Source organism: Miscanthus floridulus, chromosome 14, assembly GCF_019320115.1.
Source record: "Miscanthus floridulus cultivar M001 chromosome 14, ASM1932011v1, whole genome shotgun sequence".
NCBI classification, from domain to species: domain Eukaryota; kingdom Viridiplantae; phylum Streptophyta; class Magnoliopsida; order Poales; family Poaceae; genus Miscanthus; species Miscanthus floridulus.
The window spans coordinates 12,060,012-12,082,366 of NC_089593.1; the positions used below are offsets into that span (position 1 = coordinate 12,060,012).

Genomic DNA, 22,355 nt, shown 5'->3' on the forward strand with positions numbered 1-22,355 from the left:
AAAAAGTCAAAATTGGCTTAAATTTTAAAATTGAGTTTTCAATAATGTATTATAGCACCACAAAAAAACTGGGTTCAAAAAATCAAAAAAAATCTTTGCCGAGGGCCTAGCCTGGCCCTCGGTAAAGGGGATCTTTGCCGAGGGCCTGGCCAATGGCCCTCGGCAAAGAAAATTTTTAAAAAAAATAAAAAATATTTGCCGAGGGCCCTGGATCTGGGCCCTCGGCAAAGGACCCAACCCTAAATCGGCCAGCGGCCTAGCCCAAAATCCCCGCCCACATTTCATACGCCGCTGCTACGCGCCGCCGCCGCTGCTCGCCCCGCGCCCCGCCGCCCCACCACCACGCTGCTCGACCTCCACGCCGCTCCAGCGCCGCCCCAGCGCCGCCCCGCCGACGCCTCCCCACCGCCCCAGAGCCGCCCTGGGGACGCGCCCTGCCTTCCCTCCCCGTCTCGGTCGAGCAAGGGGAGCTCGGTCGCCCCGGCTGGCCCTCCGGCGGCCCCCCGCGCTGGACTTCCCGCCCCCCGCACCGGCCTTCCCGCCGCCCCGGCCGGCCCTCCGGCGGCCCCCCGCGCCGGCCTTCCCACTCCCCCGCACCGGCCTCCCCGCCCCGACACCAGCCCCTAGGCCGCCCCCGTCGCCGGCTGTTGTTGGAGGGGAGGAGGCAGAGAGTGAAGTAGGAGGAAGAAGAGAAGGAGAAGAGGAGAAGGAGGAAGGGGAAGAGAAGGAGAAGAAGAGGAGAAGGAGGAAGGGGAAGAGAAGGAGAAGAAGAGGAAAAGGAGAGAAGAAGGAGAAGAAGGGGAAGAAGGAGAGGAGGAGGAGGAGAAAGAGAAGAAGGGAAGAGGAGAAGCGGAGAAGAGAGAAGGAAAGAGGGGGAGAGGAGTACTCCGACGCCGCTCGACCTTGCCAGAGAAGAAAGTAACCCCTGCACCGCGACGCCCGACTCCACCGCAACCCTAGGTAAAACTCTCGTTGTCTTCCTTCGTGCCGTATGTGGTTGTGTGGGCCTTCGCGCCGTAAATTGATATGAGGGCCTTCGTGCCATTGTGGTTGTCGGCCTTCATGCCGTTGTGAATGTCGGTCATCCTGTCGTTTTTGTAGGTTTTGGAAACCTCCCCGTGCAGGGGAGGTGCTGTCGAAATTTTGAACAAACAATAACCTATTGCCTTTTTATGCAGGAGAAGAGCATGTCGGAGGGGACCCAGAGGACCCCGATCGTCTTCGTCGGCGTCGCGTTTCTGCCTGCACTGCGTCGCCTCGCCACTGCGTCGACTCGCCACTGCCCTGCTAGCCTGACTTCACCGACACCCTAGGTATAAATAACCTCTTTTTCCGCATGTCTATCGTAGCCCGCGTGTAACCCAGTTAGGTGTCTCCCGTCCGAAAGAGATACGGTCGTAGGTATGCGAATCTTTGCATATTTGCGACCGTATTGGCAGGAGTGGGTATTGGTGGAGTTTTGGGTAAGTTTCTCTCGCACAACATTGCTTAATACATCTCATTCATTGGTTAAATGTTTTATTGAAATAATGAATGGATACATCGGTTTTGTATGTAGAAATTTTTCAAGGCCGAAGAAGGACTTGAGGCCTAGGCGGATCGGGCGGCTGCCGCAGCTTGTAGGAAGTACGTCACCGAGATGCACCACCATGGGCGCATCCAAGCCCACATAGACTACTACAGGTCGGTACTTAAGCAGTCCCTCCCCAAGCCTCAAGCAAGACTGATTACGCTGACCCGGGACCAGTACCTTGAAGTAGGCAAATAACATTCATAATGATTCATTTTGATATTAAGTAGGTTCAATTTCATCTTCTTATATGTCAAATACTCGATGACTTGTAGGTGATTCCCTGGTGATGCCGATCATATCCCGAGTGCTGGGCCATGATCGTGGACAAGTGGTTATCACAGGACTTTGTTGACACGCACGAGAGGCAGCGGGAACAGCGTCTGATGAGGCAAGGTACAACTCACCATCAAGGCAGCCGCAGCCTCCCCGGATACAAACAAGCATACGTAAGTGATTTCTTTTATTTATTTTGATGTTCAATTCTGCTTGATTTCTCACCATCTTCCCGTCTTTCTCGCAGGAGGCTGCGCACCCGGGCGAGGAGGTCTCGGAGTTCTCTGCGTGGGCTATGTCCCACATGGGCAGGGCATCGTCCTCTGTCTCCTTCGACCCGACTGCCTCACCCCAGGTGTACTCCGACCCGAACGTGTACACTAAAGTCCAAGAGTACACGTCCTCGGTAAGGGAGATCTATGGGGAAGATTACAATGTGCGCACTAAGCCCATTGATGCAGAGACGATCATGAGGCTCGGAGGAGGCAAGAAGCATGGGCGGCTGTGGATTGCAGACGGCGCCATCGACTCCACCACTGTTCCCTCCCTCGACGCTATCCAAGCACAGAGCACGAGCTCCAGCCAGCCCATACACACACGGCCTTCTCCAGCACTACAGCAGGTCCATGCACTCCAGGTAATTCCTGTTTTACTCGTCGTACGTTGATATTTACACACCTAAATTAGATTTGCATTACTGATACATTGGAGTGAAATATTACAGGCCGAGCTGCAAGAAACAAAAAGGCAAAGTCAAGAGCAGAACGCGGAACTGACCGCACAGCTACAGGCCCAGCAGGTCGCGTTCGAGGCCGCGCGAAAGTAGATAGCGGAGATGATGGTGATCATGCAAAGTCTTGGGCAAGCATCGGGTGTACCTGTGCAGTTTTCAACTCCTCCACCTCCTACTCCTGCAGCTACTTCTGTAAGTATGAAAGTTCACTTTTTGCTTGTGCTTTGCATGTATGTCAGCCTTCGTGCCGTTGTGGATGTCGGTGTTCGTGCCGTTGTGGATGTCGACGTTCATGCCGTTGTTTCTTGCAGGTTTTGGAAACCTCCCCGTGCAGGGGAGGTGCTGCCGAAATTTTCAATTGAGTCTAATCTTTTTGTATTCCTAGATTACTAGATGTAATCTCTAAGTTCCAAAACTGTTTTCCCGGATTACTCACACATGCAATCTCTGCTCCTTTGTGCAGCCTCCGTCCGTGGGTTCCAATCATCCCAGTAGTGCGTCACCGGGTGATCCCGCCTTTTCTTCACCACCGTCTCATAGGCTACCTTGATGAGCACTAGTGCTAGGTGATGTGGTTGGACTTTATTGTAATATTTATGGTTTATGGTTCTGACTTGTGCTTGGATTTCATGAATTTATCGTAATAAACATGTGAATGATGATGAACATGTGACTTGTCGTTGTAATATATTGTGATTTGTGGTTCACAATTATGGTTGTGATATATTGTGAGAAAATAGGTTCTGTGTGATATATATATATGTGATGGTTGATATATATATATATATATATATATATATATATATATATATATATATATATATATATATATATATATATATATATATATATATATGAAATGCTTGTGTCGATGGAATGCAAAAAACAAAAAACAAAAATTAAATTTCTGCCTCTTTGCTGAGGGCAATGACCAAGGCCCTCGGCAAAGAAGGGTCCTTTGCCGAGGACCGTCCCATTGCCCTCGGCAAAGATTCATTGGAAAAATTCTAGAACATTTCTTTGCCCAGGGCCATGGTTGGAGGCCCTCGGCAAAGACTTTTTTTAAAAAATTAAAATTTCTTTGCCGAGGGCCTGCGGGGAAGCCCTCGGCAAAGATTTTTTTTAAAAAAAGAATAATTCTTTGCCGAGGGCCGTCCCATTGCCCTCGGCAAAGATTTTTTGGAAAAATTCTGTAACATTTCTTTACCGAGGGCCATGGTTGGAGGCCCTCGGCAAAGATTTTTCAAAAAAAAAAAGAATAATTCTTTGCCGAGGGCCCCCGGAGACGGCCCTCGGCAAAGACTCCGTCCCAGGCGCCAGCGCCGTGACGACTGCTTTTCTTTGCCGAGTGCCGGTCCAGCCCTCGACAAAGACCCTCTTCGCCGACTCAAAATTTCCCGAGAGCTCTTTGCCGAGGGCCGTCCTCGATAAAGCCTTTACCGAAGATTAATGGGCCTTTGTCGAGGGCCTCAGGCCCTCGGCAAAGAGGCCGTCTCCAGTAGTGACTTGCTGATAAAGGAGTATACTTCATACTCCGACCTTATGCTGGAGATGGATACGTACGGGTGCCATTTTAACTACCAGTGATTAATTGGTTGGATAAATTAATGAGTCGCTCCACAGCTCAATCCAAGGCTCCATCCCCAAGTCGATCTCCATCATCGATCCTGGCATGTGCGTGCTGAGAGCAAGTATAATAAAGGGCTCTAATCAACCTGAATGTTGAGGTGGAGGAGAGAAGAAAGGAGAGAGAGGGGAAGCAGGCTGTAAGCTTATAGTCAGCTTGTACACAGAAACTAAGAAACTCTATGAAAAAAATAAGTGGGCTATGTATTAATTATAAAGATGTAACCACTGTATGAGTGGGTTAAGAAGTATGCTGTAAGAATTCATACGGTCAGTAGCCGGTTATATTATTAACCTTGCTTCGTTCTGATGTGTCAGAAAACACATTAGTAGAGAGTACTACTAGCTCAGGAGTCAGGACTGACGAAGTTGATGAAGAGAAAAGAAGAGCAGGCCAGCGGTTTTGTCCTGCAGCCGATCGACTGATCCAGCGTGCATGCACCTTTTTTTATATAAAAAATACACCTAAAATAACCAGGAGATAACACCCAATCTCATCTAATATTAAAGTCTCCAGTGAAGGGAATTAAGGAAGTTAGAATTTAGGGCTACCGAAGCACTTTCGTTTTTATTTGGTAATTATTATTTAAATATGGACTAATTAGGCTCAAAACGTTCGTCTCGCAATTTCCTACCAAACTGTGCAATTAGTTTTTTTTCGTCTATATTTAATGCTTCATGCATGACCCGCAAACATTCGATGTGACAGATACTATAGCACATTTTGGGATTTTAGGGTGGAACTGAACACGCGCATAGCAATGATATCATCAGCCTGCTGCTTATAGTAGTATTAATCTAACGTATCCCGAGGTATCTTAAAACTTGTAACCATGTGCACGCACGCACGCACGTACAGCGCAGTACGCTTTGCACGTAGGAGTGTCTCCTCCCGTCTCATACTCTCGATCGTCAGTACAAGTTGGAGTACGTTGACACGTACGTATATAGGCCACTAGGCAAGCATGCAATGTGCAATGCATGCAGGGGCGAAGCTACGTCGGCTGACCCGAGTGCACCGGCACCAGGGTAAAATCAAAATACAAGTTAACAGGAAGTAAATTTTACCTCTTGTGCACCACCCTGGGCCAAACATGTGCACCACCGTGAGTCCATACTTTGCGTTCACAGGACACAAGCAGGCCAATCTTGCCTTGCGGTCGGCCCAGCTAGGATGTCTAGGAAATAGACTAAATACTGAAGTACTGAACGCATGACCCATCGTTTCCTTCGCGTAGAAACTTTGACAGCGACTGTAACTCTACGACGACTATGAAGCGGAGAGCCGGAGTGGGCGAGGCTGTCGCTTCGCCTACCCAAAATTGCGACCATCGTGAGGGGAAAAAACGTCGCTCACGGCTCACGCCTCACGGATCAGGGCCACCGGATTGCCGCGCTGGCAGGACTGCTGGAGCTCATCGCCAAGTCGCTCTGCTCATCGCCAAGTCGTCGGAGCTCATGTTGAGTAAGCTTCTGTATCTTTGAATCTGTGATCAAATGAAATATTTGTTTTTTTTCTCACTTAATTCTTTGGAATAACGTGCAATGGCAGGTAAGCTTATGGACATATGGTTGAAAAGGAAAGCACCATATGATGTTAGCAATCAGGGGCCTGTTAGCAATGCTAATACTTCTCATGAATCTCATCAACAAGAAACCAATGTTCGTGTTTCAGCTCCAGAGAAAATCAATTGGGGGGAGGAGATCCAATTTGATCCACGCAAAAGGAAAGATATACGTGCTTATCATCCTAATCTTTGAGATTCAGTAAGAAGAAAGTATCTGCTAAATGGGCCTTGTCAACCTCGCACTCTTGATTTTCCAGGGACTTGGATTGGACCAAAATGTAGAAGGTTTAATCCAGAATGGTTTGATGAATTTGGAAATTGGCTTGAGTACAACGAGTCCACTGATAAAGCATATTGCTTTACTTGTTTCTTGTTTAGAGACCCTACTAAAAAGAGAGCTGGTTACAAGTTGATGCTGCAGACAATAGTCTTTTAGGGTCTTCCGACATACAAAAAGACATCATTAAATGTTTTGCAGATGAGATTTTGCATTCCATCTTTGAAGACATAGGGCAAGATGTATTCTGCTTGCTAGTTGATGAGTCTAGAGATGTCTCTTGCAAGGAGCAAATGGCTGTGGTGCTGAGATATGTTGATAGGTGTGGAGTTGTGAAGGAGAGCTTTGTTGGGCTTGTTCATGTGAAGGATACAACTTCTGCAAACCTCAAGTCATCTATTGATTCTCTATTTGCTAGGTTCAAGTTGAGCATAAAGCAAGTGAGAACCAAGGATATGATGGTGCTAGCAATATGCGAGGTGAGTTCAATGGCTCAAAATCATTGATCATGAGAGAAAATAGTAGTGCATATTATGTCCATTGCTTTGTTCATCAACTTCAACTAGTGGGTGTAGCTGTTGCTAGAAAGCATGCAGGCATTGCAGAATTTTTTAGCAAGATTTCTACCTTGTTGAATGTGGTGGGTGGATCTTCAAAGAGAAGGGACATGATTAGAGACATCAATCTCAAAGAAGTTAGTAAGGCCTTAGGTTATGGGTTACTTGAAACTGGGACATGATTGAATCAAGAACAATGTCTTCAAAGACCTGGAGATACTTGTTGGAGTTCTCACTATAAATCTCTTAGAAGTCTAGTTAACTTGTTCCAAACAATTATCAAAGTGTTGGAATTTGTGGAAAATGAGGACAAGGATGGAAAGGCAAGGGGCGTTCTTGTGTACTTCCAGTTTTTTGAATTTGTCTTTTATTTGCATCTCATGTTGAGCATTTTGACTATCACAAATGTCTTGTCAAATGCATTGCAACGGAAAGATCAAGGTATTGTGAATGCTGTTAATTGTGTGGGGTCTACTAGAAGCCATTTGGATAAGGTTAGAAGAGATGGATGGGAGCAAACACTTGGAGAAGTGTATGCATTTTGTGATGAACATGATATTTCCAAGCTAGAAATGGATGAGCCTTGCATTGATCCAACTAGGCCAAGAAAAAAAATCTGGAATTACCAACAAGCATAATTTTCAAGTTGATTGTTTTAATGAAGTCTTTGATTGGTTGCTACAAGAGCTTGATAGTCGCTTCAATGAGACTACCTCTCAATTGCTAGTATGTTCAGCTGCATTCAACCCAAGAGATTCATTTCATGATTTCAACGTGGATAGTTTGATAAGCCTAGCTAAGCTATACCAAGTGACTTTGATTCCGTGCAATTGAGAGATCTGAATTCTGAACTTTTCCTTTATATTGGTGATATACGACAGGATGATAGATTTCTTAGCATAAAAACCATTGCTGAGCTTTCCAAAAAAATAGTGGACACAAAGAAACATCTTACCTATCCTTTGGTTTATCGGCTATTGAAGCTAGTACTTGTATTGCCCGTCGCCACAGCTACAGTAAGAGAGGGTCTTTTCAGGCATGAAGATAGTGAAAACATCTTTGTGCAACCGTATGGGTGATCAGTACATGAGTAATAGTCTCATTTGTTATGTGAAGAAAGTGAAAATGTTGAAAGTTACCAATGCTACTGTAGTGGCAAGAAAATGAGAGATCACAAGTATCAGAGGTGATGCATTACTTTCATATTTTATCGTTTTTTAGTTCTGAATCATTCTTTTCTCGACATATTTAGTCATCTAACTAGTACTTCTGTCATAGGTAATTGACTCATCGAGGACTTCGGCTTAATATGTATTTTGTCATGCAGACCATGTAAATTTTGGGTGTTTATCTGAATTAACTATTAATATCTCGGATCCAGCATTTTGGTAAAAATTTCTGCAATTCTATGTAGTGAGATAATCATTAAGCTTATGAAGTGTGCACTCGGGTCCTTGATGCTCTAGCTTCGCCCCTGAATGCATGTAACATCTATGACGAGATCTATGTCTTAGTCTAATACTAGGGATTAAAAAGATATGTCATTCGATCATTAGCAGGAAGGTGTGATATGCGTGCGTGACCTAATTAATGACTAATGAGCCGTCTCCCTCTGCAAGAAATGAAAAGAGAACCCTCCCTGCAAGCAAAGCGCTGCACCTGCACGCTCTCCCCATGTGTCACTGGGGTGCAGGCATTTGTTTGTTTACCTTACCAGCTGCCTGCCCTTGCCCATTTCGCCGCCTCCTTTTCAGAGCACTGACCTAGTACTGCTACTAGTGTGGCAGTATCAGCCTGTTCGGGAGGCCGTATCGTATCGTGGATTATTTACTGCTGGTTGATTTGGTGTGAGAGAAAAACACTGTTCCCGACTGGAAATTTACGATTGTTTACGAGCAAGCGAACAGGCTGACAGTAAGTATGCTAACTGCAAACTGCTGTGCTGTGTGTTAATAATGTATACTAACTAAGCAGGTGGCAGTTATAAGCGGCACTAAGGAACGTGGATTAACAAACACCTAGTACTAAAAAAAAGTGATCTTGCGCATTATGCTTTGAGTTGCGTTGGAAAAAAAAAGGAAGCACGCAGGTGACAGACAGATGCTACTGGTAAGGTGGTGTTTGGATCCGGCGATTAAAATTTAGGAGGTGTGTCGGAAGAATGTTGCATGGGGTGTCCGGATACTAATAAAAAAACAAATTACATAATCCGTCAGTACTCCATGAGACGAATTTTTTAAGCCTAACTAACCCGTCACTAGCACATGTTTACTGTAGCACCACGTTGTCAAATCATGGACTAATTAGGCTTAAAAGATTCGTCTTGCAAATTAGTCGCAAACTATGCAACTAGTTTCGTAATTAGTCTATATTTAATACTACATACATGTATCAAATATTCAATGGGACAACGATTAAAATTTAGGAGGTACAACCAAACACCACCAACTGTATTGTGGCTCTGCATGCAGCTACAGCTGCAAGGCATGCAGGATGTGGCAGCTTTGATCGACGCGGATGGTGCGTGGCTTTCACGAATTCCAAGGTACATGATCCTATTCGTCTGCTGCTAGCATAGGAATCAAAGGTACAAGATCTTCTTCGTCTGCTGCTAGCATAGGAATCGTATCTCGGCTACCTGACTCTACTCTAGTACTTTTTCTCTGTTTTGGAGTCCCATGGGTGGCCAAAGGAGAGGCACACAGTCACGGAGCATCACATGCACGAACAGGGTGCACTGGACTAGACTGGACCCATGGCTGCTGCTGTTGCTCCCACTACCATCATGATCATGGCCACACGCCCACACCACAAGTCCCACTTCGCTCGCATGCTTTGCCACTTGGCCTGGCAGCTCCGCTCCGCCCTCACAGGCCGGCCGGCTCACTTCTCCGCGCGCTGCTGCTGCTCTGCTCGTCAGATCAGTCCCCAGCTACAGACTGCAGCTGCTGCTCCTCCTGCTCCTGTTGTTGCCAGCGGCAGGCACAAAGCAGGCTGACGAGGCAGCGACCACGCCGGAGACCGGACCGACCGGAGGCGCCCGTGCACAATTGCACTTGCACATGCGTGCATGCATGGCCATATCGCCAGCGCGGCAGCTAGCGCTTGCCCATCCTCTCCTCCTCTCCCTCCACTGTGCGCCTGTCCGTGGTCCACCGCTCCGATCCGACCCCTCTTCTTCCATTTTCCATTTCCATCGTGCAGCCATACAGCGGCACCACTTTGCTATGGGATGGTACTATGGGAGGCTACGGACTGTTTGGTTTGAAGTTTGAACAGGGGCAAGCTTCCTGGAGAGCCAGACATGAATCCAAATGTTCAATTTCAAACCAAACATACCCCGTAAGCATGATGGATTCTTTCATTTTAAACACCAGCGGCCAGTGTACCTAAGGGCGCATTTGGTCGCCTGCATCGGCTGCATCCAGGCTCGGCTGGTGCGAGCTCCGACTGATTGGTTGGCTGGCCGAGGGTGTCAGACAGGATGCCTCCATGCAAAAGCTCCCGTCGGGCCAGGCTCTCCCCATGCGCAAAAATTCTTCGTTCCTGGAGAGCCAGGCCGGCTGCATGAGGGGAGGGCAGACAACCTGCATCAGACAAGAGGGGAGCGTGTGGTGCAAGAAGCTCCATCAAGCCAACCAAACAGCTTCTCTCGGAGACCAGGCTGGACGAGCACGGCAACCAAACAAGAGGCTCTCGCACCTGATGAGCCTGGGCACGGTGGGCCTGCATGGTTGAGACAGGCCAGGCTCTATTGGGAAGCAAACCAAACGTGCCCTTGGTAGCTCTTCACGCGGGCGGCAACCAAACGCCCCTGCACCACGCTCCACTCTGACAAAGAAGCCCCTTGCTCACGCCGAGAGAAACGAGGAGAGAGAAGAGGAGCTGAAAATATTTGCTTCACATGGTTCCTCGTCGATCCCATGGGCTCGGTGCGTGAACAAGTCCAATTTGCCTCGGTAGGCGGCCAACAATGCGGGCTAGGGAGGTCTGGGGAGCGAACGTCCGATGGCGGCACAGGGCAAGCCTAGGAGGGTCGACGGCGGCACGACGTGAGGATGGGCCAGGAGGGGAAGGCCGACAATGACGCCGCAGAGGGCGATGCCAGCGTGGGCCAGAGCTAGAGGCGTCGGAGGAGGAAGAATGAGGCGAGGAAGGGGGAAGAAGGAAGAGAAGAGGTGGCGTGCGGGTGGTCGGTGGGGCCATGGGGGTGACGGCGTGAGAGAGATAAGGTGGAGATAGAAAAAGGAAAGAGAGAAAAAAAAGAGAAAAAGAGAGAAAAAAAGGCATTATAGACATTTCACCCTTATCAACAACTAGGAGAAAGATGTTTTACCAGATGTTTTTCTAACTAGTAAAGCTAGAGCCAGAAAGAGTTGTGTCGACACGGAATTTTTGTCCCGTGCCGAGGACACACGAGCAAGCCGGAAGGGTCCGCTCGATGGAGCTGGAGATCTGTCTAGCTTCAGCGCAGGGGTGATCGATCCTGCGCACTACTCCCGAGACGTGCCAGTCAATTTGACCCTGCAATTGACAAGGAGAGAAAGTTTATCAATAATTTAGGGCGGAACGTGCCAGTGTTGCCAGACAGTCCCGAATGTGCGGCTCTGAGAGCTGATATGAAAGGAGATCGACTAAATAGTCGATTCCAGCATATTCATAAGAATAAATCAGTTAAAGCTCATGGGATTGTGTGAGAAGAATCGGTTATCGATCAGAATAAATATCATTATTTAGACAAATATTGGTCACCGGCAAAAGGATATCAACAATAATTAGTTCATGCTAAGCCAATGACTACAAGTAACAAAACCCCTTTTATGTAAAAGAAACAGCTCATCATCATTCAGTCATTTAATAAAGATAAATCTAATGAACATATTAGATCTCATCTATCGCTATGACCAGTGGGGTATGAGGCAGAATCATGCAGGTCGTAGAAACAACAATAGACTCGACGACCCTAACTTATTACCAATATCAGTGGGGCATAAGGCAGAATCATACAGGCCGTAATACAATAATAAGATCATGGGGCTAACACATCTTTCAACCTATCTTTACTTCAACGATCTCGTAATATGAACTGCTCATGAAAGCACTCGATATCGGCTAAAACAGCCGATTCAGGCATAGCGCACAGTTAAGATTATGCCCTCTCAGAAATAGATCTACCAAATAACGATCCCCACTCCACGGTGCTAATAGTGGGGTGTGAGGCAGAATCACACAGGCCGTAATAACGGGCCATGGAACGGTTTTTGCTAGCCAACAGATCTACTTAAGATCAAACACGTCTTAACCGCAAGCTATGCACGATTAAGATTGATATAAAATAGTCGATAAAACATAACTCATCGTTTAAAGTGCAGATTAGATCAGTTTAGATTAACAAACGATGGGTTAAAAATGATATAAGGCCGATCTAGATCAATTCTAATCGGGCTAAGTGATATTGCTGTAATTAAATAAATAATGGAAGCAATAAGTAATATCTGTAACTTAATGAATCTATCCGAAGGAACGCCACCCTTAGATAGAGCCGATGACCTTAATCTAGTTCGAGCAGTGGAGGTTGACCGAATCGATGCAGCCGTACTTAAACTAGACAAGAGTCGCTAACTAACTCATACCAGAGTCGCAGTGGAGGTCGACCGGATCGATGCAGCCGTACGACCAGAGGTATAAGCCATGACGGTACTTACAGACAAGCAGTGGAGGTCAACCGGATCGATGCGGCCATACTTGCTGAAGAACTCGCCGAGATATACTCTACTCCTACTCCTAAGGGGTGGTCGGAGCCGAAAAAAGTAAATAACTGGTATTTGATTGATTGTGTCTTTTACAATATCCGGGGTTTGATATTTATACCCGGGACCTACGCATGACTCCTATCTAAGCACGACCTATCACAATCTTTGGCCCTAAGAGAAAACATTCCTAATTTAAAATAACTTGGACTCTAATATTTCCCTTTTTGTAGAGTCCATCATGTCTTGTCCCGGCGCCGATCTTAGCCTTTGTCATTATCTGCTGGCGCTGCCTGAAGAAAGCCGATTCCAGTGCTGCATTCGAATCAGCTGATTCTGATCTACACGCAATTGATTCCCTGCTGACATGATCTTGGGAGCTTTCGAGTCCCTTGTGACCCTTCTTCTAAATTTTGGTGTAAACAAGTTGTTTCATCGAAAAAGTTAGAGTGGAAGCTGTATTAACTGGAGCAGGAGCTCTTCCAAACGCGCCCTAATTATTCTAGTTCTATTCTAGCCAAGAAAAAAGATTACGGATGAAGCATTGGATCAAGTGGTGATAGATCAAGAGCACTGCCTTTATCGTTGGTTCATATCGCTGGTTCATTCATTCTTTCTTGCCATGCATGGTTTCTTCTACACGTGGAGCGACGTTAGAGGTGTGTTTTTTGTTTGAAGGCAAAGTTGGATGCGATATGATTTCGGGAAAGGATGATCCGAGCTGCCTGCTGGTTTAGATGGATGGGACAATCCCTTTTTTGTTTGGTTAGTAGATGGTAACAAAACATACACTAATTAACACTACTGCTACGGAGACAAAACATACACTAATTAACATATTAGTACTTATCAAAACTAATCTTACTATTATAATTACTTACTAATATAATCCTTAATTCAGATAAATGCATATGCCACGGTTGCTTGAGCAGGACTGGGTTGCAATCTCAGTTGGGAAACCCCCTTTAGTCGAGGTCGCCTAACCGGGATTGCGAATCCGGGACTAAAGACCGCCCTTTAGTCCTGGTTCTGAGAACCGGGATTGAAAGTGTACCTTTAGTCCTGGTGGCTATTACCAACCGGGACTAAATGACCTCTAGACATTGCATTGGGGTTGGCACGTTTAGTTCCGGTTGGAGTTTTCAACTGCTACTAAAGGTTTCTTTATTTTTTCCATTTTATTCCTTTTCATTTGATTTTTTTCTTTTCAAATCAAATCTTTTTGGTGTCGATTAGCTTTTCGTATACGAATTCTACACTGCTAATATACATCCATATATACATACGTATAAGGTTTCGTTCGAGCATTATACATAAATAAGACACTAAAATGTATGAAACTATATATATATATACACACACACAAATATGCATGCATGAAATATGTACATATATAATATAGTCACAAATATACTCATGTCCTTGGGATTTGTTTCAACCCTAATCTTCCTCTGTCGTTTGGCTACTAGGTATGAATTCTTTAGGGTCACAGTAGTACATGCCCTTGGGATCTATGACCTACTCCAAAAGAAATCCTGACAATGCCTCTTAAATTGCTTTGATCTGGTCACATCACAGGACCTTTCGCTTCCTCCATCCAATCTTTGATTCGAATGAAAGCAAAAGTATGAATATATATATATATATATATATATATATATATATATATATATATATATATATATATATATATATATGATTATAGGTAATAAAAAATTGTGTGTATTTTTACGTACTTCGAGGATCTCTTCACTTGTTCTCCTTGAGTACTCCATGAGGAACTCACAGACATAGTATCCACATAAGTTGCTCCCCGACCCCTGCTGCAGACACCACTTTACAAGAAAAAGATTCATTATCAACCAATGAAGTATGGTAATAATAAATTAAACTAAATAAAGATGCAGTGACCTAGATAGTACTTCCTAGATATTGGACTATATGCAGAGGCACTTCCCAATTACCATAATGGTGTTTCTCGGCAAACATTTTCCAAGCACTGCTCAACAAAATAAATAAATGGAGTTATATCATTAAAATGGCATATGAGAGTATACAGTGTGTGCGAGACCGAAATTACCACCGGAGTATATCGAGGATTTGTTGGTAATCTAATCGGGGTTTTGTCGCTGAGTCAAAGATTTTTACACGACTCCTGGTCATATCGATGACTAGCAATATCCAGTGAAAGCTACATGTTTATACACAGGCATGACTCATTAACTAAAGTCAACATGGAGTAAGCAAAATAAAATGGGCACAAGACATTCACACTCACGTGAAGCCATATGGGAAGAGTATCAGTGTCTTGTTAGCATTCTTATCTAAGAACCTGAACAGAAGCTTCTCCACTTGCGGTCGTCATTTATCATATGGAGTAACCCTGTCCTTGAATATGCGATTTGGATCAATAAAACCAACCTTAGCCATCGTTTTTTCCATTAGTTTCAGCATCTCATATCTGCATATATATAGTGTGAGGATAACTATATATCAACAACGAACTAACATGCAAGTTACTTCAATTCAATTGTAGAAAGAATCACTTACAGACACCAATAGCCGATGAGAGATTTGTTGAGAGCGTCCTGGTGTAATAGTTGGTGTAATTCATTGGACTCAATATGTACAACGTCATAGCCCAAGTAATGCTCTGGTCTCACTCTGGCAACAAGCCATGCTGCTTCGTCATTCTCGGTCACTTTTAAGTACCACTTGTTCAACAAGAACATCTGCGTACCCAGTGATGAGTAGTACTTAGGGTTGACAAGACTCTGGCCATACACATAGGTCCGGTAAATATCATAGTCGCCTGTTGGTATCGATGCTCCCCCATGAGTTGTTCAATTGTGAGACCTGTGGTGGCATGAAGTCTTGCAATGCCTCCTTATCTATTGGACCACACGGTGCATTTGTGAAATCACCATCAACAACTAGCGGGTCGATAGATAGCTTAGATTGATGCCCGAGCTATGCAACATCTTTCCCTGCTCTCTTTGCTTTCAGCGATGCCTTATATGACTTGTCCAGAGAGCGTTCATAGTCCGATAATGGCGAGGGCTTATGTGCCTCACGCTGCTTTTTCTTGCGCTCATTGATTTTTTCCTTCGTTCTCGTTGAGCTATGTAGTGCGGCTTTGGTGGAATTTTCTCAAGTTCCAACCTCCTTGCACTTGATTCTGCTAAACCTTGCTTCCAGTTAACCAAATCTTTTTGTGCCGCCGCTTTTGATTCCTCTTCAGACTGCTCGTAAGGTAGCTTCTTCGAGGGGCTTTGTTTTACAATGGTTGGCTTTCTTCTTCACCAGGGACTTCACCAGGGGTAGGGGGCTCTTCTGGCTCTGCGGCGTGAGAGGCGGAGGAGGGGGAGACCGCCTTGGAGGAGATGGAGATGGAGATGCAGCCATACCATGGAACGCATCATCATCATCTAGAGCACTCTGATGATCAACATAGGATGGAAGTGGACTCAGGTTGGAAGACCTATGAGTACAAAAGTGATTAGGAGTAAATGGTTATTTCGCAAGAAGCTAATAATTGAGAATGATTAATTATTGAAAAACTATTTTGTTCACTTTCATCCGCACCCATCATGAGCAAGTTGAGGAGGAGGCGATGGTACCCTAGCCGCCGCACGAGGAATAATGATGTAGCGCTTGCGCCATAAAGCGAATGAATGCTCTACTTGTCCTAGGGTCTTCTCCTCATCACCTACAGGAAAGTCAAGAGGCACTTCCTTATAGTCTTTGATAACTCTATCCACCGAGACGCTATAATAGATAGGTGGAATTGGATTCCCATGGATTGTTGGTGTCTTGTCGGGGACCACAGGAGAAACAATACCGTGTGCCACCAAGACTGTCGCACCAGTATTCCCCAAGGGAATGTGTAGCTCACATGGCATCAAAGGCACGGTGATGTCATCCATGAGGAAGTGCTGCAATGCTTTATCTTGATTTGGGAGCTCAGTGGAAGCGCAACTGCTTCTTAGCTGAGGGAGGCTAATGTTGACTACATGCTCTGATGTTGATGACTGCCTTTGGCTACTCAACTGTAGTGCCACTTGTCCTTTGATTTCCTCTTGCATTCTCGCCTCCATGCTTAGTTCTCACTCCCGCGATTGAAGCACCGTCTCCTCTAACCTGTGGATACGCTCTGCCTCCTCATCCTTCCTTTGTTGGCAGCTTCTGTAGGTAGCGACGTCCTTAGGGAAGCCATGCCGCCATGAAATCAACCCTTTGCCTCGTGTTCGCCTAGGGTGTTCAGGAGTCTAGAGGGCGTACGTGAGCTCATCCTTCTCTTGGTTGCGCACAAAGGCACCACTAGCAGAAGCACCTATAATATCAAAAAGTCTTCATGCTGCTTCTTCGATTGTTCCACCAACAACTGGCTCCCCGGTCTTTGGGTCCAGTGATCCCCCATGCGCGAAAAAACAATTCTTGGAGCGTTCGGGCCAATCGATTGAAAATGGATTGATCCCTTTGGCAAGCAAGTCTTCTTCCATTTTTGCCACTTTGGAATGGCACTCCTGTAGTCACCTGATCCCATTCTGTGATGGTACCGCTTCTGTCACGCATTCTGTTGGTTCCTTCTCACCCGTTCCTCACCCTCTTCCGAGGTCTTGTACCTCACAAATTTAGGCCAGTCGTCCCTCAACTTTTTGTATGGGCTATTTTCACTTAAATCTGGAATCAGATTCTTCTTGACAAATTCAGTGTACAACTTCTTCTTCCATGTCTGGAATTATGTGGCCATCTTCTTGAGAGCCCAACTTTTAACTAGATTTCTTAAATCTACACTTGCTGGTAGAGTGAAATGTGCAGTGACTAAATCCCAAAGAATGTCCATTTCTTGCTCAGAGACAAAACTGATCAAAGGATCATCCTTCCTCTTTTCCCATTCATGGGCACTGATCGGGAACCTGTCCCTAACAAGAACCCCACATTGGTTTATGAACTTCTTTGTATTGTTTTTTGGCAGGAGCGGTTCGCTGGTATTAGGATCGACTTCTATGATTATGGAGTGGCCCTCCAACGGTTTGTCGGGCCTCGTACACTTTTCGTCGACGTCGTCGATCTAGAGGGCTACGTACGAAGAAACACAAAGATTCAATAATACATATATATATGAATTAATGGAATTATATTTAATTTCATATATATAAGAGATGCAAGATTATTAACAAATATACCTCTCCAGCATTTTCTTGCACAGGATTTTCTTGCACAAGAGGTTCTTGCTCATCTTCAAAATTCAGTAAGTATTGAGAGCCGTCATCGAACTTCGGGTCGGCCTCGTCCTGGTTGTTGGGGCCATATTGAGTGTCAGCATTAATAATGTTCATCATGGCCTCATTCTGGTCATAGTCGTCTTGTGGCTCGACCATCTTAATTACCATAACTATATATAAATGAAAACCATACACTGATCATGCATATAATAATTAATGGATAGAGCCAGGGGCTTAAACTTAAATAACTATAGAATTTAGGGTTATTATTCACGTCGAGCTCTGGTTAGGGTTTGCATGCGCGGAACTCGATCAGGATATATATAAGGGTTTGGAGCGAAGCTCGGACGGGTTAGGGCTAGGAGCGAGTTCAGGATATTAGGATATATATATCATGATCTACATTAGTGTATATAAATATATCAAAATTCATGTCACACTAATTATGAAGAATCAAATATATATAACTATATAATTCAGGGTTATTATTTACGCCTTCGTTAGGGTTTGGAGCGGAGCTTAGGATATTAGGATATATATCAACATTAATGTCAATATATCAAAATTCTGATATATATATAACAAAAAAATCATAGCACTAATAAAAACAATCTTTTCAATTGTGACAAAGATTCTAATATATTTCTACAACTATATATTGTAGTACACTACTACATTTTTCCTACAATTCATACCACTCAACATTTTATATATATATTATATTTAAGTAAACTACTACATTTTTCCTATTTTGTCTACAAATAAAATCTATCTATTTTTCTATATTTTTCTATGCCAAAAAAATAATATGCACACACACATCACACACACACACTCATACACACACACTGTTGTTGACATATAGCACGGCGAGCACAAGCACAACGGTGAGGACGAGCATGAGCACAAGCACGACGGTGAGGACGAGCACGAGCACGTGTGCATGTGGAGCCAGCTGGGACGAGGCGCGCGTGCGCATAGAGATAGCCGCCAGAGACCTTTAGTCCTAGGTGAAGCGACGGCCTAAGACTAAAGGACCTTTAGTCCCAGGTGATGGTAAGAACTAGGACTAAATGTCTGACCTTTAGTCCTGGGTGTAGCCATGGCTCGAGACTAAAGTTGTTTTTTGGCGGGTCACAAAAACGCAGCCCACCTTTAGTCTCGGGTGATTGATTGTAACACCCCGGTGTTATGCCAGCATTTAGGCACTATAAATCATGCATATCATGCATCATCAAGCATCCTAATCATACATGCCTAATCATGTAAAGAACAACTGAAACACTGCTTCGAAACATATGAAACATGTTGTGAAACCTGAATGTTGCATACACTTGTTAGAGTTGTTTTGCCCTGATTTTGCTTACTAGGTTAGTAGAACTTGTTTGGTTATGCTTGTAAATCATCTAGGATTATTTAGTTCAATTCTTGGAGCGAAGTTGTATTTAAATTATTTCAAAATTTTGCTTTAAAAATAATTCTCCAAAATTAAGGTTTTGAGTTAAAATTGACTTTAATTTTAGCATTCAAAATCTATCAAGAATTTGGCTTTGGTCATAAAATCAAAGTTGTAGATATTGAAAAATGGAACAAATTTCATTTTTGCACCAATTTGTGAAAATATTTTTAAATGGATCAAAAATGGGAATTTAATTATGTTTATTTGAGAAATAAAAAGAAAAGAATTTCATTTCGCTTAACAGGCCGCCGCTCAGCTTCCTGGCCCACGGCCAAAGCCGGCCTGGCCCACGTCCCCGCCTGCCGCGCGCCTCGCCAGCCCAGCGCGCCGGCCCACGTGCCACGCCACCCCGCGCGCGTCTCGCCTCGGCCCAGCCCCGCGCCGTTCCCCTGCTCGCCGCTCGCACACGCGCTGACCGCGGCAGAGCACGCCCACCGCATGGCGGCCATGTGCCGTCGACGCCGCCGCGTGTCGTAGCCGGCCTGCGCCCGCGCCCATGCGCCCGCCTACTTCTACTAAAGCCACTGCGCTCGCTTGCACTCTCCCGCGCTGCCTCTCCTCTCCGCCAGCGTCGAGCTCACCCACTCTCCCCCTCGCCGCGCCACCGTACCCATCGGCCAAATTCACCGCTTCTCCTCCACCTCGGCCAGCAATCGTGCGCCCGCAGCTCCGCCTCGCTCTCCAGCACGTGGTTCTCATGCTTGCGCCGACTGTCGAGCTCAGGTAGTGCCTTCTCGCGCCTCGCCACCGTCGGCCATGGCGCCGCCGTGCTCGGCCACCGTGGAAGGCACCCTTCCTGCTCTTCTCCACCCTGCCTAGCTACCTTCCCGCCTTCGCCAGCTTCTCACGAACCGCATGCGCCCGCTAGCTCGCCCTGTCATGGCCGGCAATGGCCGCTGGTCTCGTTGGCCGAGCCACGCCGCCGCGGCGTCACAGCGCCGGCGTGGCTTCGCCTCGGCTGAAGCTGGGCCAATCAGGCCATGGGCCGACGCCCTGCCGGGCCGCCTCCCTCTTCCCTTCGCTCGGGCCGCGCAGGCCAAATGTGGCCGTAGGCCGACTGATTCCCACGGGCCGGCCCAGTAGCAATAGGAGGATTTGTTTTCAATTTTTTCTTTATTATTTGAAAATAGAAATAGTTTTGAAAATGTTTGGATACTCAAATTTGCTTCAAATCTGTTGAAATAAAATTTTCTAGGTTCCTTATCACCAGATCTACTTGGAAAAATTATTGCATGTCATTTTTGGGATACTTTTCTGTAGGACTTTATTTAATCATGGATATTGCTGATAACTTGAAAATGTGTAGAAAAATCTATGGGCTTCAAAAAAATATTATTTCAAGTTTGTTAATCTTCTTATGTAATGTACTTCCTAGGAAAAATATGTGTCATGCATGTACTGTAGAAAAATTTTGAGGTGTAGTTCAAGTACCTTTAATGGCTGATTTTTGTTATTTTAGCTAGAGACCAAACTTTGTATAAAACATGCATGTGATAATTTTTGTACAGTAATTGTATGCTATAAAGAACATAGGAAAAATACTAACTCTATTGTTTGACACTTTTCACAGTACAAAGTATTTTTATGTTCATAATCATGCCATAGCTTGTTATTTTTGTGTAGACTAATCCACTCATTCAAATACCATGAAAATTTGATAGTAGACTACTTAGGGTAGTACTATGCTGTAGTAATTTTCTAAGATTTTTCTAAGCAATAAAAATAGATGTTACTATTCAAACCTATTATTAATTAGGGTTTAATTAAGTGTTGCTTTTTGTGTGATTAAGAAATTAGTAAAGCTTTGGTGTATCTTTGAAGCAATTAATAAGATGTGTTGATTTAGCATATTAGGAGTAGCAGAGAATGCAGTAGATGACATGTGCTTGTAGTATATGTTCTTGGATGATGTTGACTACCTTGCATTCAAACATATCCATTGTATTCATCTCATTCGATGCATCGTTTGCATACGCGCTTACGCACATTGCATCATACAGGATCGCAAACTGAGAACCCAGTCATCATACCCGAGGAGCCTGAGGAGCAGCTTGAGGTGCAGCCGCAGAAAGTGCCCAAAGCCGACGAGGAGGACGTTGAGGAACTTCCGGAGTGCCCCGATCACCGCCCGAGCTCCTTCGAGAGAGGCAAGCCCCAGAGCATTTTCTCCCGGTTTGAAATTATTAATTCAATGCTTTACTTTAATTGATGCATTACGTTCAGGAGTTGTTTGCAACCGTTGCTGCATTATACCTTGGTTACATTTGTTATACTATATCCTTATTACCCTGGTATCCGTAGTCGAGTCAATGCTTAGCTGGCTTAGACCGGTAGAAGTCGGGTGATTTCCTGTCACCTGTGAGCTATAGGTGGTTACCTGGATCGGCTTGGATGACTATGAAGTCATGGTATAACTAAGTGTTAAATGAAGTTGAGACCGGACGGAGATTTGCAGAGTTTTGGACTGTAGTGCTTTCCATCTGTGTCGATTAAGGACCGACCGTTGTTGGGCCTCGAGTCATGTTGAACGCATGCCTTACATTTAGCTAGCCAGATAAAGTACCTTCCGACCGCGAAGCTGGGAGATTATTTGAGCCGAGTAGATTGCCCACAATGCACTATGCCGGAGCAGGTGTGGTAGGACACGGGGGCGAGATGATAAGACCAAAGTGCAGTCGGTCGGCCCCCGGGTACATGTGGTTCCTGGCAAACTCAAGATTCCTGGATAGTTGACTCGGTGATCAATATCTCACTTTAGCGGGTGAGTGAGGTTTGTGTAAGGAATAAATCACCAGCTGGTTAGGAATCGATTCGAATCGCCATCGCTCCTGGACAGTGAGCACTTGACTTGAGTGACTTCATCGTAGTAAATGTTTATGGAACACTTGGACAGTTATAATGAATATGATAGTATGGAAGTTGTTTAATGATCATTGGTTATCATTATCTGCTTAATCACGTGTTTGCTCTAGTATAGGTGCAAATCTAGTCGACAGGTTAATAACAATTAACTTGACAATAATGCTTTTAAAAAGGGTCTTGAAATGCTAAAAATGCTTCTTTTTGCAAATGAGTCAGCTACCCTACTATAAAGCCCTTCATAATCCTTGGTGTCGCTTATTTTCGGTTATGTTGGGTAAGTCTAGCTGAGTACCTTCTTGTACTCAGGGTTTTATTCCCACTTGTTGCAGATGGGCAGATGTATTATGGCTACTGTATCAACTGCCTTTATCCTACAATGGGTGATGCTTAGGACCATGGGCATGGTCATTCCTTACGTCTCGTGTGACGCTTTTGTTGGAGATGATCAT

General features: G+C 45.1%; 1 protein-coding gene across 1 annotated transcript; it reads right to left on the bottom strand.

Moving 5' to 3' along the window:
* Positions 1 to 294: 294 nt before the first annotated feature.
* LOC136503047 (uncharacterized) lies at positions 295 to 1,085 on the bottom strand. Its single transcript, XM_066498252.1, has 2 exons — positions 968 to 1,085; positions 295 to 644 (listed from the first exon to the last, which is right to left on the bottom strand). The coding sequence occupies exons 1-2, from the start codon at positions 1,083 to 1,085 to the stop codon at positions 295 to 297; spliced, it is 468 nt and encodes a 155-aa protein (XP_066354349.1).
* Positions 1,086 to 22,355: the final 21,270 nt, after the last annotated feature.

What these genes read in the sequence shown, in the direction of transcription:
- LOC136503047 (XM_066498252.1), bottom strand. Translation starts at nt 1,085, where the DNA reads ATGACCGACATTCACAACGGCATGAAGGCCGACAACCACAATGGCACG. An exon ending in CACGAAGGAAGACAACGAGA is followed by an intron (nt 645 to 967) that starts GTTTTACCTAGG and finishes CTCCAACAACAG; the next exon opens with CCGGCGACGGGGGCGGCCTA.